The sequence below is a fragment of the Astatotilapia calliptera genome, chromosome 7, assembly GCF_900246225.1.
Source record: "Astatotilapia calliptera chromosome 7, fAstCal1.2, whole genome shotgun sequence".
Classification (NCBI taxonomy): Eukaryota; Metazoa; Chordata; class Actinopteri; order Cichliformes; family Cichlidae; genus Astatotilapia; species Astatotilapia calliptera.
The window spans coordinates 34,328,243-34,341,816 of record NC_039308.1 but is presented as its reverse complement, the minus strand read 5'-3'; the positions used below and the strand labels follow the sequence as shown (position 1 = coordinate 34,341,816).

The window sequence follows — 13,574 nt, the reverse complement described above, 5'->3', positions numbered from 1 at the left end:
TTTGGAGCGTAATGGGTCGTAATTTTAAAGAAAATGACATAATTTTTACAAACATGATTAACTTTAATATTAGATTAAACTAACTTGATTTTTAAGGAATTTTAAAGAATGTCAATTTCTAATTCACATCGATGTAACCACAGTAACGAGGTCTGCCCCTTTAAATGACAGTCTGTAAACAAACATTGGCCGCGTTACAGTGGCTCAGAGCTCCACAAATCGAAAAAAAAGTTCACTTTTTGTCAGTACACTTTGGGACTGCACAACCACTCAAAGTGTTAAATATTGGGAGCTGAAACGAATAAATTTATCGGTGCGGCGTTTTTGGGCGATAATGAATTGTCGCAACAACCAACGTTTTACGGCAGTGGAGTTTCAGTTTGATTGGACGCTTGGTGCCGTAAACCGTGTCGGTTATAGAACACATGGGACGGAGCTGAGGTAGCGTGTACATCTGAAATGTGAGTTAACTGCTCGAAAAAATCACGTTTACGTCGTTATGTTATAACAAAATGCTATTTTTATTTGCGCAATAACAGTTCCTAACTTGTGTTATATATGTTGCTAACTAAGTAGCATGGGTAAAAGCACCAGAAGCGCTTTATGGATCGAAAACACATTTCAAAACTGTTATAACTGATGGAAAAGTGGTTCATTAATATTAAAATTTAAGCAGAGTTTCGTCATTAACAGCACGTGAAGAAAAAAAGCTTGGTGTAGTTTCTTGTCTGTGGTTCTAGTTTAAATCCAATTAGAATCAGAGAAACATTATCGTCAGACACTTTCGCCCAGTCCAACAAAGCTTCTCACTGCCTCGGTAAGATGTTCAGGAATACTTTATTTTTCCCATATTTGGTTACTTATTAAAGCAGTTTAAATAATGATCAGATGATACTAATATTTATTATTATTATTATTATTAACATCTGTCAGGTGCTTCTTTTTCAGATATATTGTGTTATAGAGAGTGATAGCATAGCAAGTTTTTAGTTCTCATCAGTTGCAATCACAGAACCAGTCTTCGTGATTCCAGTTTGTACAGTCTGTTAGTATCACCAGCTGTAGTGCTGCTTCTCCTGCAGATCACAGCAAAGTACACTGTACTTGCAGTAACTGATGGATAGAAAATCTCATCATCACTTTGCAGCACACAGTGAAGGATTGTGGTGCCTGCTAAGCCTCTTGTTGTATACAGCCTATGTGTGACAGCATGAGCGGTCACGCAGTGGTTTTGATGAGTATGAAAGAGATATTGATCACATGCTACACTCTCCATAACCAACAAATTTCAACCCAGATAACCGCTTGTGGGAGATTGGCGTTCCATCCTTTCTTTCTTTCTTTTTTACTTTAATTTGTCACCTGCGTGTATGTGACATGTTAATTTTCCTACTCTTGTCTCACTTTTTCTCTCAGACAGACATTAGGATGGAAACTCAATCAAAAAAAATTTTTTCTCCTAAAAATGGGAAGAAGTTCATGCAGAAAGGAAAAGGAAAAGGTAAAGCATCTTTTACAACAACGCTTCCAAGCTTCATCACATCAAACCAGTTTTGTGATTGCGGTGTCTCATTTTGCCCAGATTCCACAGGGACCAAATTTGGTGGAAAACCGGGCAGCAAAAAGCCCTTCAAACAGTACAACAACGCAGAGAGGAAGAGCCGACCGGGGAAGGGCCGGGATGGCGACAAGAGACAAACAAAGTTTTCTTTCTCTAAAGGAGGGAAGAGGAAACTGACAGATGCTAAAGATGAAGGAGGTGAGGGTAAGGAAATATCGGCTCTTTACAGACCAAATCTGACACTGTAAACATTGGAGTTGGTTGTATATCATAAGCTGAACATAATTAACACACATACATTCTGCACATATACAGCACATGTTATCAACGCACTGCTTGTTAGTTTTAGAGTAAAAATAAATAAATACATGAGATACACTCTCTGTGCTACAGTGTGGACAGTCAGACTGCTGAAATGACGCATTCTGCTCTAAATCACTGATTCTGTGTTCGGCTTCTCCTGAGAGCCTTTCTGTTAGAGGACGGTCTTCAAAAGCAAAAGTTGTATTTCCTCTTTTGTGTGAGATCAGGTCCTGGGGCTAAGAAGGTGAAGAAGGATGGGTTTAAACCAAATGAGAAGCTCACAAAGGAGGAGCTGAAGAAGAACAGGCAACAGAGAAAGAAGGACCTGAAGAAGAGTCGACAGGAAGCTGAGAGGAAGGACATGTATGAGATCATCAATCAGTCCAAACATATGTGGGGAGACCTCAGGAGGTACATGTCCACACACACTCACTCACAGGGTCGGAGACAAGGCCGTCGTTTGTATTGCTGCGGTCGGTTCAGTATTGGATGTTTGTGCTAACAGGAAGAACTGCGAGAAAGACCTGAAGAAGAAACTGTTGAGAGAGCTTCGTGATCTGATCCATGGAAAAGTCAAACAGGTTCGTCTGTTTGTTAGAAACTGCACATTTGGATTTATCTTTATTTTTAAACCTGTTTAACTTTTCTTTAAAATGAACCCATCCTCAAATGACCATATTATGGACATTCACTCTTGTTGACATCATACAGTGGGGAAAAAACCTCCTGAAATCTAAGTATTTGGCTCACAGGGATTACGTGTACATACACTAGCCTAATCATATATGACGGAAAAAAAGAACAAACAGGATAGGCTTCCAATAAGATGTACCTTTTTAAAATGTAGTTCTCTTAGGATTGTTCATCATGTCTGCAATTGACTCAGAAAGTAAAGAGGCTTAAAAGTGGACACACGGATCATAAAACATCATAAAAACAGAACAGAGGAAAACAAGCAGTTTCTTGCATTTTGTTTTAATTTTATGGAATGATTTGGATTGTTATGTGAAGGTGCTTTCCTTCCTCCAGATGGCGTTTGCTCACGACGCCGTGCGAGTGCTGCAGTGTTACATTCAGTTCAGCAACCACGAGCAAAGGCAGGAAGTGTTTGAGGAGCTCAAAGGTGAGCATCATAATTTCATCTACTGTCTTTGGAAGTGTTACAGTCTGCGTGTGAGTTACCCCAAACTCTGAGCTTTTTCATCACCAGTTAATTCAGAGGTGACGTCTAGAAAATATCCCCAATACAGACAGAAAACTCAGAATGGGCTGTGGGCATTTAGCAGTTCTGGATTTTAATGTGACAGTGGATAGTTTTCCCTTTATTTTTTATTTTTTGTTTGTTTTAACTTTTTATTCTTGCACAGAAGAATTTTTAGAAATGGCAACGAGGCTTTTAGCAAGAAAGGGAAATCACAAATTGACCACACGTGGTGCTTTAACCAGCCAGAATCTGAGAAAACCCTGGCGTGCATGAGTAATGTACGTTCATTTTTATGCTGGCATAAAAATTCAGCACACAGTGTAAAGACATATATTTAGCAGGGTTAGGTTAATTGCTGTTTCTAAATTGGCCATAGGTGTGAATGAGAGTATGAATGGTTGTCTGTCTTTCTCTGTTAGCCCTGTGACAGACTGGTGAGCTGTCCAGGGTGTACCCATGCCTCTGGTGCCCGGGACAGGCTCCAGCCCTCCTGCAGCCCTGATAAGGATTAGCGAAAAAGGATGGATGAATGGGAAAAATGTCTTATATGTTTGAGTAAATGGGCCTACAGACCAGCAAAACTGGTTAAAAATATTAGAATTCTAGTGAGGTTCCTTTGGACCTTTTCAACTCATGCAGGAACGGCCCTGATAACTTTGCTGGTAACGAATGATTTTTGGGTCCAGTGGGTTTTCCCTGCTACTTCCCTCCAGAAAATTTATATTTTTATCAAAACCAACAGAAATCCATCAGCGCCAAAGTCATATTTGTTGCTACTGAAACTAGCTTCTGCCGCTTTTTTCAAAACACCTCATCCACGAATTATGAACAGGCAGCACATTTTCCCTTTTACATCAAAATTCAATAAGTAAGATGTGAGTAGATATAAAAAGATCCAGTTATACGACTGTGTCCTTGTTTTCTTTTAACAGATGACATCCTGAGTTTGAGCAAGTCACAGTACGGCAGACATGTGGTGAAAAAGCTGCTGGTGTACGGGTGAGTCGGCTTAGAGGAGTTTTTTTCCCCTTTCTGCAAAAGCATCTTGAAACAGGTGTTTCTATTATTTTGTCCAACCAGTTTAAATGAATTCAGCTAAATATGACAGAATAAACTGCTCAGCAGCTACAATGAAGTTCTGCAGTAGATAAGTGTAATCTTAGGTGTATTTATTATTTATGTATTTACTTCCTCCACAGGAACAAAGAGCTGGTGGCAGCAGTGATTAACAGGTTTAAAGGTCACGTGCGACAGATGCTCCGGCACGCCGCTGCCTCGTCCATCATCGAGTATGCGTACAATGACAAAGCGGTGCTCGCACAGAGACTCATGCTCACAGATGAGCTGTACGGCAACACCTACACTGTCTGCAAGGTAAACACACACACACACACACACACACACACACACACACACACACACACACACACACACACACACACACACACACACACACACACACACACACACAGAGGCTTAAAACTATTGTTTTGTATCAGCGCCACCAGAGGGCAGACAAACAGGCCGACCACTATTGTGATTATTATTTTTGAGAGGTGTGTTTATTAATTGGTGTTGTGCGTCTCTTTGTCCGTGTCCAGTCATACGAGTTCAACACCCTTGAGAAAGTCGTAAGGACGAACCCGGACAAGCTGAACAACATCATGGACGAGATGAAGCAGATTCTCACACCCATGGCCCAGAAGTAAGACCAGGAAAAGAATCACCTGCTAAGTTTGACTTTGAAGTCCTTTACAAATGTTTTCTGACAGAGTGTGGTTAAAGCTTTCAGTTTTTGTTATACTAATGAATAAAGCAATTCACATTAAGTTGAGGTAAAATGGCAAAAGATTCAATAAAAACATTGTTTAAAATGTTTTTCCTAAAGATGAGAACAAATCTGAGCTGATGTGGAAACTTTGATTTGGTTTGAGACGCATTTATGGTCAGAATTTAATTCTTTTAGATAAATTAGAACCTAAAAGAAAGTTAAAGTTATAAAATTTCATTACTGAACTTAAAAGTTACAAATAAAACCTTGAAGTCGATTCGTCCACACATATTTAAGGTTTTGTAAGTGAGAGAGATGTTACATGCTGTTTTAGACATTTGTACGCACACAAAGGTTTTTGAAAGTCAGAATTATCGGATTGGTGAGCTGAACTTATTCGGGTTTGGATGTACGCATTTGTAAAATGGTTTTAGGTCAGATTTGGTATTTCTGTTTTGTATTTGTGTGGATTTAAACATGCGTCCTCAAAAGTTATACACAAATCATTGAACACATTTGTTAAACTTAATTTATACTTGCAGATCATATTGTACGCACTGAGACAAATTTCTCTCCATATTTCGGAGTCCTGTCCATCTTTGGATCCGTATACCTATGCGAGAAGGTTTTCTCAAACATGAACCACATGAAGTCCAAACGGTGCTCTTTCCTGACTGATGCCACTGCAGTACTGCATTAATATTACAGCCCTGATATGGAGAAGCTCTGCAGCGATGTTCAGAAACAGAAATCGCATTAAAAGAGCATTTAATATGCTGTTATTTTTCAATAAATATCTCTATATTTTTGACCCTGAGTTTTACGTTCAGGGCTGGACCCCAGACACAGACACACGGCTCTGTTTCTCCCAGTATTCAGCCTGAGGGGCTAAAATGGCTCTTTGGTGCCCTGATTCAGACCTAAGTTACTGTCATTCTTTTCACTCAAAGTCTGCACGTTGTGCATATGGGTGGAAGAAGGAGGTGATTTTACGTGTTTGAAAAATGAAGCACTGGTTTAGTTCTAGGGTGAAAGTGGCCTACGTCATTTGGCACCACTGTGGATTTTCTACCATTAGAAGTTAAAGGTTTAACCTCTTTTGAAATGCCACAAATATTCTATCCAAACTTTTTAATCTTCAGACCAAAGCTCACAGAAGCTATCAGATGGATTTTAGATATGGTTAACTGAAATCCGCTGCAAAGCTGTCAAACAGGAAGTGAAGTTGTATGCCAGGATTGCTGTATGGGTCAAATAGAAGGATGAAAAGTGAATCTAAAGTGGAAATGCCATTAACTGCAGTTGCTCTGTTTTTAAAATTCTGTTTATATTTTATTTTATCTGGATGTTTGTTAATCACTTGGACTGTTTTTTTGTATTTCAGGGAACAAGTGATCAAACACTCTCTAGTCCACAAAGTCTTCCTGGATTTCTTCCAGTGTGCTCCTGAGAAACAGAGAACGGTGAGCCTCTTTTTAAAGTTTCCATGTATTAAAGAACAGAAGCTGAATATCGCTGCTTCATTGGAACTAAAAATGGAATAATAATTGTTTCTCCTTGCTCTGTGTTTGTTGCGATTCGAGCAGGAGATGATCGAGTCCATCAGACAGTCTGTCGTCTACATGGCCCACACTCATGACGGAGCCCGAGTGGCGATGAACAGCTTGTGGCACGGCACAGCCAAGGTGCGCACATGCTCAAATGCAACAACTGCACGTGCACATGCAGGAGTTCTGTTGTTACAGACATATTTGAGAAGCAGCCTTCACTCTTTTCTTTTTTCCTCCATGGGAGTCATTTAAAAAACTCTGCTCGAAAACAAAACTTATGGGCTCAAAATACACGAAGAGAGAGCCTGATCGGATTTTGTTTACGTAAAGACTCTTGTACCCAGTTTAAAATCGGTGGCATAAATGACCTCAAGTCATCACCTGTGTTTATTTATCGGTTCATGAGGTTAGCAGGAGGACACACAAACCCAGGCTTTTACCTGTACTAGTAAGCCAGTACAGGGTTGCAGGTCCATCCACTGTGACCCCTTGGGAAATAAAGGTTAGGCTGAAAGTTGTTTTTTTATTATTACCTATCAGAATTGTTCCATGTACCACAAGCCCCAGGGTAAACTGATATTGTGGTGATCAAAGAGGTTTTCTTCTGCGGTGTAAAAGCAAAGCTGTCAGTTCAGTGGTGCATCTACACTCTTACCCTCAAGTTCTGGGTAGCAACCAAAAGATGAGGGGAAATGAGTTTCCTCTAGAAGATGCAAGATGGCCTGTTCTTCATTAGAATAGGGGTGAGCTCAGAGTAGAGCTGCTGCTTTATTCATTGAAAGAAGCTAGTTCAGGTGGTTCATGCATCTGATTAGGATTCCTGATGGACATCAAGTGGCAGAAGATGGATGATCATAATTATTTTCTAACATGCCAGCCGCACATTAAAGCTTCTTCAGTTCCTCATAATCTTTAGATTGGCACCATCCAAACTTCATATATATGTAGCTAATGTTGATGACTGGCAGGAAATGGAAGCGTCTGCTACACAAAGTCATTGTTTTATTTTTTGTTTCAGGACCGAAAAGTCATCATAAAAACTATGAAGACCTACATGGTGAAATTTGCCATGGTGAGTTCATTTAATCATGTGTTGATTGATTAAACCAAAACCTATGTTTATATGTTAACAATTCATGCAAAGTGTCTGCAGGTCAATTAAAGTATGTTATAAACAGTTTGGATGTTTTTAGTGTAGTGTAAAATAACTTCATTGTTGTATGTCTGCCAAAAAATAATCACTGTCATTTCTGTACTTTGTATTCTCACCTCCACTTCTACCTCTCATTAGTCTTATTTTTCTTGTGGATTTCTGTCAGTTTCAGATGTTTTGTGATGAAATTCTCTGTTCTTGATGTATCTTCTAAAACGTCTCAGACAACTTTTTATGTGCACAATTGTTCAAAACTAGAAAATAGCAGCTGATTATTTAATCTCTTTAAAGTCACATTGTTCAGAAATTAAAATTCCTCAGAGTGAGGACTGATATATGTATGTATCCACAGGGGGAGTTTGCTCACCTGGTTCTTTTGGCCATATTTGACTGTGTGGACGACACCAAGCTGGTCAAACAGGCCATGCTCTCAGTAAGTCAAATGCAAAATACTTCATTGGTATGCAGACTCAAATGGTTTTGGAGCCCAGCAGGAATCTGCAAACTGACTAGAGAGTGTAGAGAAAAATGACTGTGAGTGGCCTGAGCCAAAGTGCAAATCTGTCTGAACAGGAACAGGGCAGACACACACTGCCACAGCAAAAGAAACCTTAGCTTCAGACTTGGATGGTTCCTGGACTCATATGCTCCTGACTGGGAGGGGAGAGAATGCAAAGCATGACATGTTTAAGAAGTATCCCCATTAAAAACTCATTTGTGTCCCACCTTTCCAGGAGATCCTAGAATCTCTGGATGAGGTCGTAGGTAACAAGTACGGTAAAAAGGTCCTAGTGTACCTGCTGAGCCCCAGAGACCCGGCTCACCTGGTGCCGGAGATCATCAAGGTGTTGGAGAAGGGAGATGGAAACGCACACAGGTAACAGCAATATGGACGGTTTTGTTTAATCCAAGAAAGTAAAAATAAATAGTAATGCTAACATATAAAAATCTGAGATGGAGTGAAGGTCACATGTTTCTGCTCTGTTCAGTAAAAAGGACACAGCAACTCGGAGGAAGGAGCTGCTGGAAGTTGTCTCCCCACCGCTGCTGGAGTACCTATGTAACAACGCAGCTGCCATGGCGATGGACAAGGCGACCAGCGTCACCATCAGCGACATCTTGGCGTCGGCCTGTGGGGACCTGCGGCCCGCCATGACGGCTGTGGCTCAGCTGGCCAATCAGGAGTTGGTACCAGGAGGGATTAAAGGCGAGGTGTGTGACAGCAGTTAGAAACCGAGCACAAAAGTGTCAACAAACAACAAATATGAATATGAAAGGATTTTTTTTTTTTTACTTGGATATTCACTAAAAGAAGCTTTGATGGTGACTTTATGTTTGATGCGCTGTGCTCTTTGTGCCCTCTGTAGCTTCACATGGCAGAGCATCCAGCAGGACACCTGGTGCTGAAGTGGCTCATAGAGCAGGACGTCACGCTGGCAGAGGCCGGCAAGGAAGGTAAGGACACCATGACACACACACAGTAAACTGGTTTTAATGAGAATGTTGTTGAATTCAGGGTCATTTCTGACAGCGTGCTGAGCATTTAAAAAACCTGTTTAAGTGGGTTTCTTAGATCAGCTTGAGTCATTTTCACACAAACTCCAGATATTTGCAGGGGAATCAGGCTGGGTTTAGATGTGTTCACAATGCTGGGAACACTGTGTTTTTTAGACAAGCAGACAGGACACATGACAGCGGCTTGGAAGCAGCAGCTGTAAATAAATAAATAAAATTTTGTCAACAGCCTAGCTGCAGCATTTTGCACAACCTGTAGACGATCCAGAGAACCTTTGCTTAGACACATAAAGAAAGAGTTACAATAGTCCAAGCGTGAGGAAATAAATGCATGTATGGCAATCTCCAGTTCAGGGTGAGATAAAATAGGGCTTAACTTAGCCACATTTCTTAAATGATAAAAACAAGATCGAACCAGAGATTTCACATGCCCATCCAATGTGAGAGTCATGTCAAAAGTTACACCTAAATTCCTGATAGAGGATTTGACATACACTGAAAGAGGACCAAGGGCTTTCACTGTCTGGGATAAAAATCTGTCAGGAGCGCATACGAGGACTTCAGTTTGAGTTAGAGGAAATTTGCAGCATCCAATGTTTGATGGAATCTAAGCAATCATTCAGAAGCTGAAGCTTAGATAAATCCTGGGGCTTAAAAGAGATGTACAACTGAATATCATCAGCATAACGGTGATAACAAATGTCCTCAAAAGAGCCCATTATATGCTGGAGGGGGAGAAGATATATTAAGAACAATAAAGGCCCCAAGACCGAACCCTGAGGGAGACCACAAGTAAGGGAAGTAGAGGATGACCTAAAATCGGAGACCACCACAGAAGAAGATCGGTGATGTAGATATGAGGAGAACCACTCCAAAGCAGTACCCGATACACCAACCCAATGTTTAAGCCTTTCCAGGAGGCTGCGGTTGTCAGCAGTGTCAAAAGCCGATGTTAGGTCCAACATAAGTAGGACTGAGCATTTTCCTGCATCATTACTCATCAGAATGTCACTTGAGACCCTAAGAAGGGCTGTTTCTGTGGAGTGAGCTCGGCGAAAGCCAGACTGAAACTTATCACAAATGCTATGTTTGTCCAGAGCTGCTATAAGTTGCTTAGCCACAACCTTTTCTAGAAGCTTAGCAATTAACAGTAATTTAGAGATAGGTCTGTAGCTGCTCCAAAGAGTGGGGTCTAGCTGAGGTTTTTTTAAAAGTGGGAGAATAGCAGCATTTTTAAGATAAACCGGAACTATACCAGACGCCAGTGAAGAGTTGATTAGAGTGAGCACAGATGGACCAATTACCTGGAAGACATTTTTGAATGATGATGCAGGAACAATGTCAAGTGGACAAGAGGATGTCTTTACTGAATTCGCTAGTTTTACCAGCTCAGGTAGTGAAACGGGAGAGAAAGTATCCAAAATGACGTGCCGAGATGGGGTTGAGATCGACATAACAGGTGCTGAATGAGAAAAATTTATTCTTACATTCTTCATCATTGCAAGCAGAAAAGAGTCGTCCTCATTAGATGAAATAGGGGCTGCAGGAAGAGCAGGAGTAACAATGTCACTAATTGTGTTGAATAGCACCTTAGGATTACCTCTGCTCTTTGTAACTAAGTGTGAGAAATAGGCAGCCCTCGCATCTCTGATAGCATTATTAAAAGAAGCTAAAAGGTCCTTTAGGTAGAGGAGATGAACATTTAGATGGGTTTTCCTCCACCTGCGCTCCGCTTTACGACAATCATGTTTTAGACCGCAAATACTGTCATTTAGCCAAGGAGGAGATTTGCAAGCAGAAACTCTCATTTTAACCGGACAAATTTAATCTAAAATAGAAAGGCAATAATTATTCAAAAGATTGGTTGAATAATCAACATCATTATGAGGAGATAGTAGGTTAAAAGCATCTGCAAATGTCTTAGCTGTGGAGGAGTCTAAGATACGAGAGCTAAGTATCCGTTGAACAGGGAACAAAAGCTCATTAAAAGACATGTTAAAAACAATAACATGGTGATCACAAATAAAAATGTCCTCAGAGTAAATAAAATCAATAGTTATACCCAAAGTAAAAACAAGGTCCAGTGTCCAGCTGTCACACTTCTAACATACCGCCAGGTTAAAGACCAGCTAATGCCTGATTCAACTGAGCTGGACATTGTGTTCTCATTGGCAACTCTCTAGAGCATTGTCTCCAAATGTTAATGGCCACATGTGTGAAAACAGCTTAGTGCCTGTCCCCTCTAACCCGATTGAGGATTTAGTCAGTTATAGCTATGGATCAAAAGAAAGAACTGAACTTTTTAAAAACACGAGTACGCTAGAAGCAGACAGGTGGTATTCAGTGGACTAAAAGCCAAACACACAGCTTTGGAGTGTGTCTCTGCTGAGCTGAACAACAGAACCACAAACCACCACAAACTGCAATACTCCTACATACCTGCAGGAAAATCACTTCACATCAGCGCTAGAAAGTGGAAACTATATATCTTCTTATCTCTGTATCTGTGCTCTGTTTTACCCTCTCAGAGCGATTTGGGAGGATCCTCGTGGACACAGTAGGAACAAATAAGATGAAGAGCTGGGCCAAAGTCAACAGAGGAGCCATGGTGCTCTGCAGGTCGGTGAACAAACACATTTCTATCACTTCAGAGGGTGTTTCTTGAGGGTTGTATAACAACTGAAGTTCATCTCAGATAGTCTTTTTATTAACTGGCTGGACAAAAACTCAAACCCCAGTCAGGGATGAAGGGTATCATAATGTCAAATGTCACATGACTCTTCTTTAGCACAAAATAACCTCTGCGTGCTGCCTACTTCTATCCTAGATATTATCAGATGATGATAAAACGGTGATTAAAAATCTATCAAGAGCAGATAATCGATACTGATTTTAAAACATGCTCAAAGAACATGTGAAAACATGGCACTTCCAGCTGATTTTAAACTGAAGATAACCATGTGTTTGTTCTAAGGACCAACAGGGGGCGACTCTGGTATCACAAAGAAACCGTTTGCCCTCTATTTTTGTAAATTAAAGTTTTGGGGGGCGGGGTTTCTTTGCAGTTTGCTGAACAGCTGTGACAAGTCTGTGGCTGCGGAGGTGAAGGCGGCGCTGGAGTCCATCAGGTCGGAGCTTAGCAGCATCAGCAACAACAAAGGCGTGGAAATCCTGCTGGAGAATCTGAACAAGTAGACCTGTTTCTTCCAAACAAACTGCTGATGTTTAACCCATCGCTGCCTCTGTGGCACCAACACCTGCATGACTGAGTGATTGAAGCAGCAAATGGGAACATTTTTCAGGAAGTGGATACAACCTGACACACTGCTGTGTAATTACAGTGGATGGGAATTTGTTTGGAATCTGGGAAATTAGGAAAAGTGTTTGGAAAAATGGTCACCGCTACAAGAAAACAGATTACAAACATGGAAGAACAGCTGGCAGTTCAAAAGTCAACGGACAACACACATAAATTCTCAGATAATCAGATTCGAGTCCATTACTGTCTTTGAAACTCAGCACTTCATCATTTACATTAAACAAATCTGGACAAAGTGATGGGTTTCATGGACAGAGGCTAAAATGTTTAGATACAGAGCTGATTAGTGAATGGGAAACGGCCTCTGTCTGTGATTGATGAGCTTAGCATGACTGAATGAATCATGACAAGATCTTCAAGAAATGAACAGAGGTCTCTTATACTTACTGTAATTATAAGAGAAAATCCTGCTTATTTTATGCTTGGGGTCTTCTCCAGTTGACTTGATTTTAAAATCTATGTTCAGGCCAACACTCTGCAGGTTGGACAAGTAAAACCATGTGCATAACATGACAAAGCCCAAAGTTTTTTGGTAATTTGTGTGAACTAGGATTCATCTGATCAGCCTTCAGATTTGGTTTGTAAGATTTTATATGTTGTAAGCATCAGCTACAAAGTTACTGTGTTTGCAAAATAAAGACTATTGTGACAATTATAATATGAATTATGATTTTTTTTTTAAATAAGAGATTTATTTATGTGATGCTGACACAGAACCCCAAAACCTGAGTGTGAGCAAGCAAGTAATCAACGATCATTGTCAAAGTAGACTTTAAAATGTTGGTTTATTTCAGTGAGCGGAAGAACCTGTCACATTTTTGCCATAGATATTGTTCCAATGGTTGGTGCTCATGGTAAATGGACTGGTAATACCTGTAAGATAAATAATTTTTAACTCTGAATCATGCAAAGCCACTCCTGTAGAGCCTAAGAATAAAAATATGGAGGGGAAATGAACATAATGGGTCCTCTTTGACAATGTCATACGTGTAATTTGACTACATCGCTTTTTTAAAATGTTGCTTTCTTGTGAAAGAACCTGGCTCAATTCTTTTTGCCATTTGAAGCAAGAAATTGCTTAAAAAAAATTCTGATATTTTATAAAAGAAGGTTGTCGGCTCCAGAGATACAGTTCATATTTTGAGGATAGAAAGTTCTGTACACAAACTGTTGAAGACAAGACTATGAGAAACAGTTT

General features: G+C 40.3%; 1 protein-coding gene across 5 annotated transcripts; it reads left to right on the top strand.

The window, feature by feature from the left end:
- Positions 1 to 189: 189 nt before the first annotated feature.
- On the top strand, positions 190 to 13,034 carry pum3 (pumilio RNA-binding family member 3). Of its 5 annotated transcripts, none has more exons than XM_026174472.1 (18): positions 190 to 461; positions 1,421 to 1,501; positions 1,583 to 1,765; positions 2,092 to 2,275; positions 2,370 to 2,445; positions 2,894 to 2,987; positions 4,001 to 4,067; positions 4,268 to 4,442; positions 4,670 to 4,773; positions 6,224 to 6,302; positions 6,426 to 6,524; positions 7,408 to 7,461; positions 7,895 to 7,975; positions 8,277 to 8,419; positions 8,532 to 8,754; positions 8,910 to 8,997; positions 11,586 to 11,676; positions 12,123 to 13,034. In XM_026174472.1, the coding sequence occupies exons 2-18, from the start codon at positions 1,429 to 1,431 to the stop codon at positions 12,250 to 12,252; spliced, it is 1,944 nt and encodes a 647-aa protein (XP_026030257.1). In that variant the 5' UTR covers positions 190 to 461; positions 1,421 to 1,428; the 3' UTR covers positions 12,253 to 13,034. The 5 variants fall into 5 exon arrangements, with proteins under 5 accessions (XP_026030257.1, XP_026030260.1, XP_026030256.1 ...); XM_026174475.1 differs by having other exon boundaries at positions 1,417 to 1,501; positions 1,583 to 1,759; XM_026174471.1 differs by having other exon boundaries at positions 1,417 to 1,501.
- Positions 13,035 to 13,574: the final 540 nt, after the last annotated feature.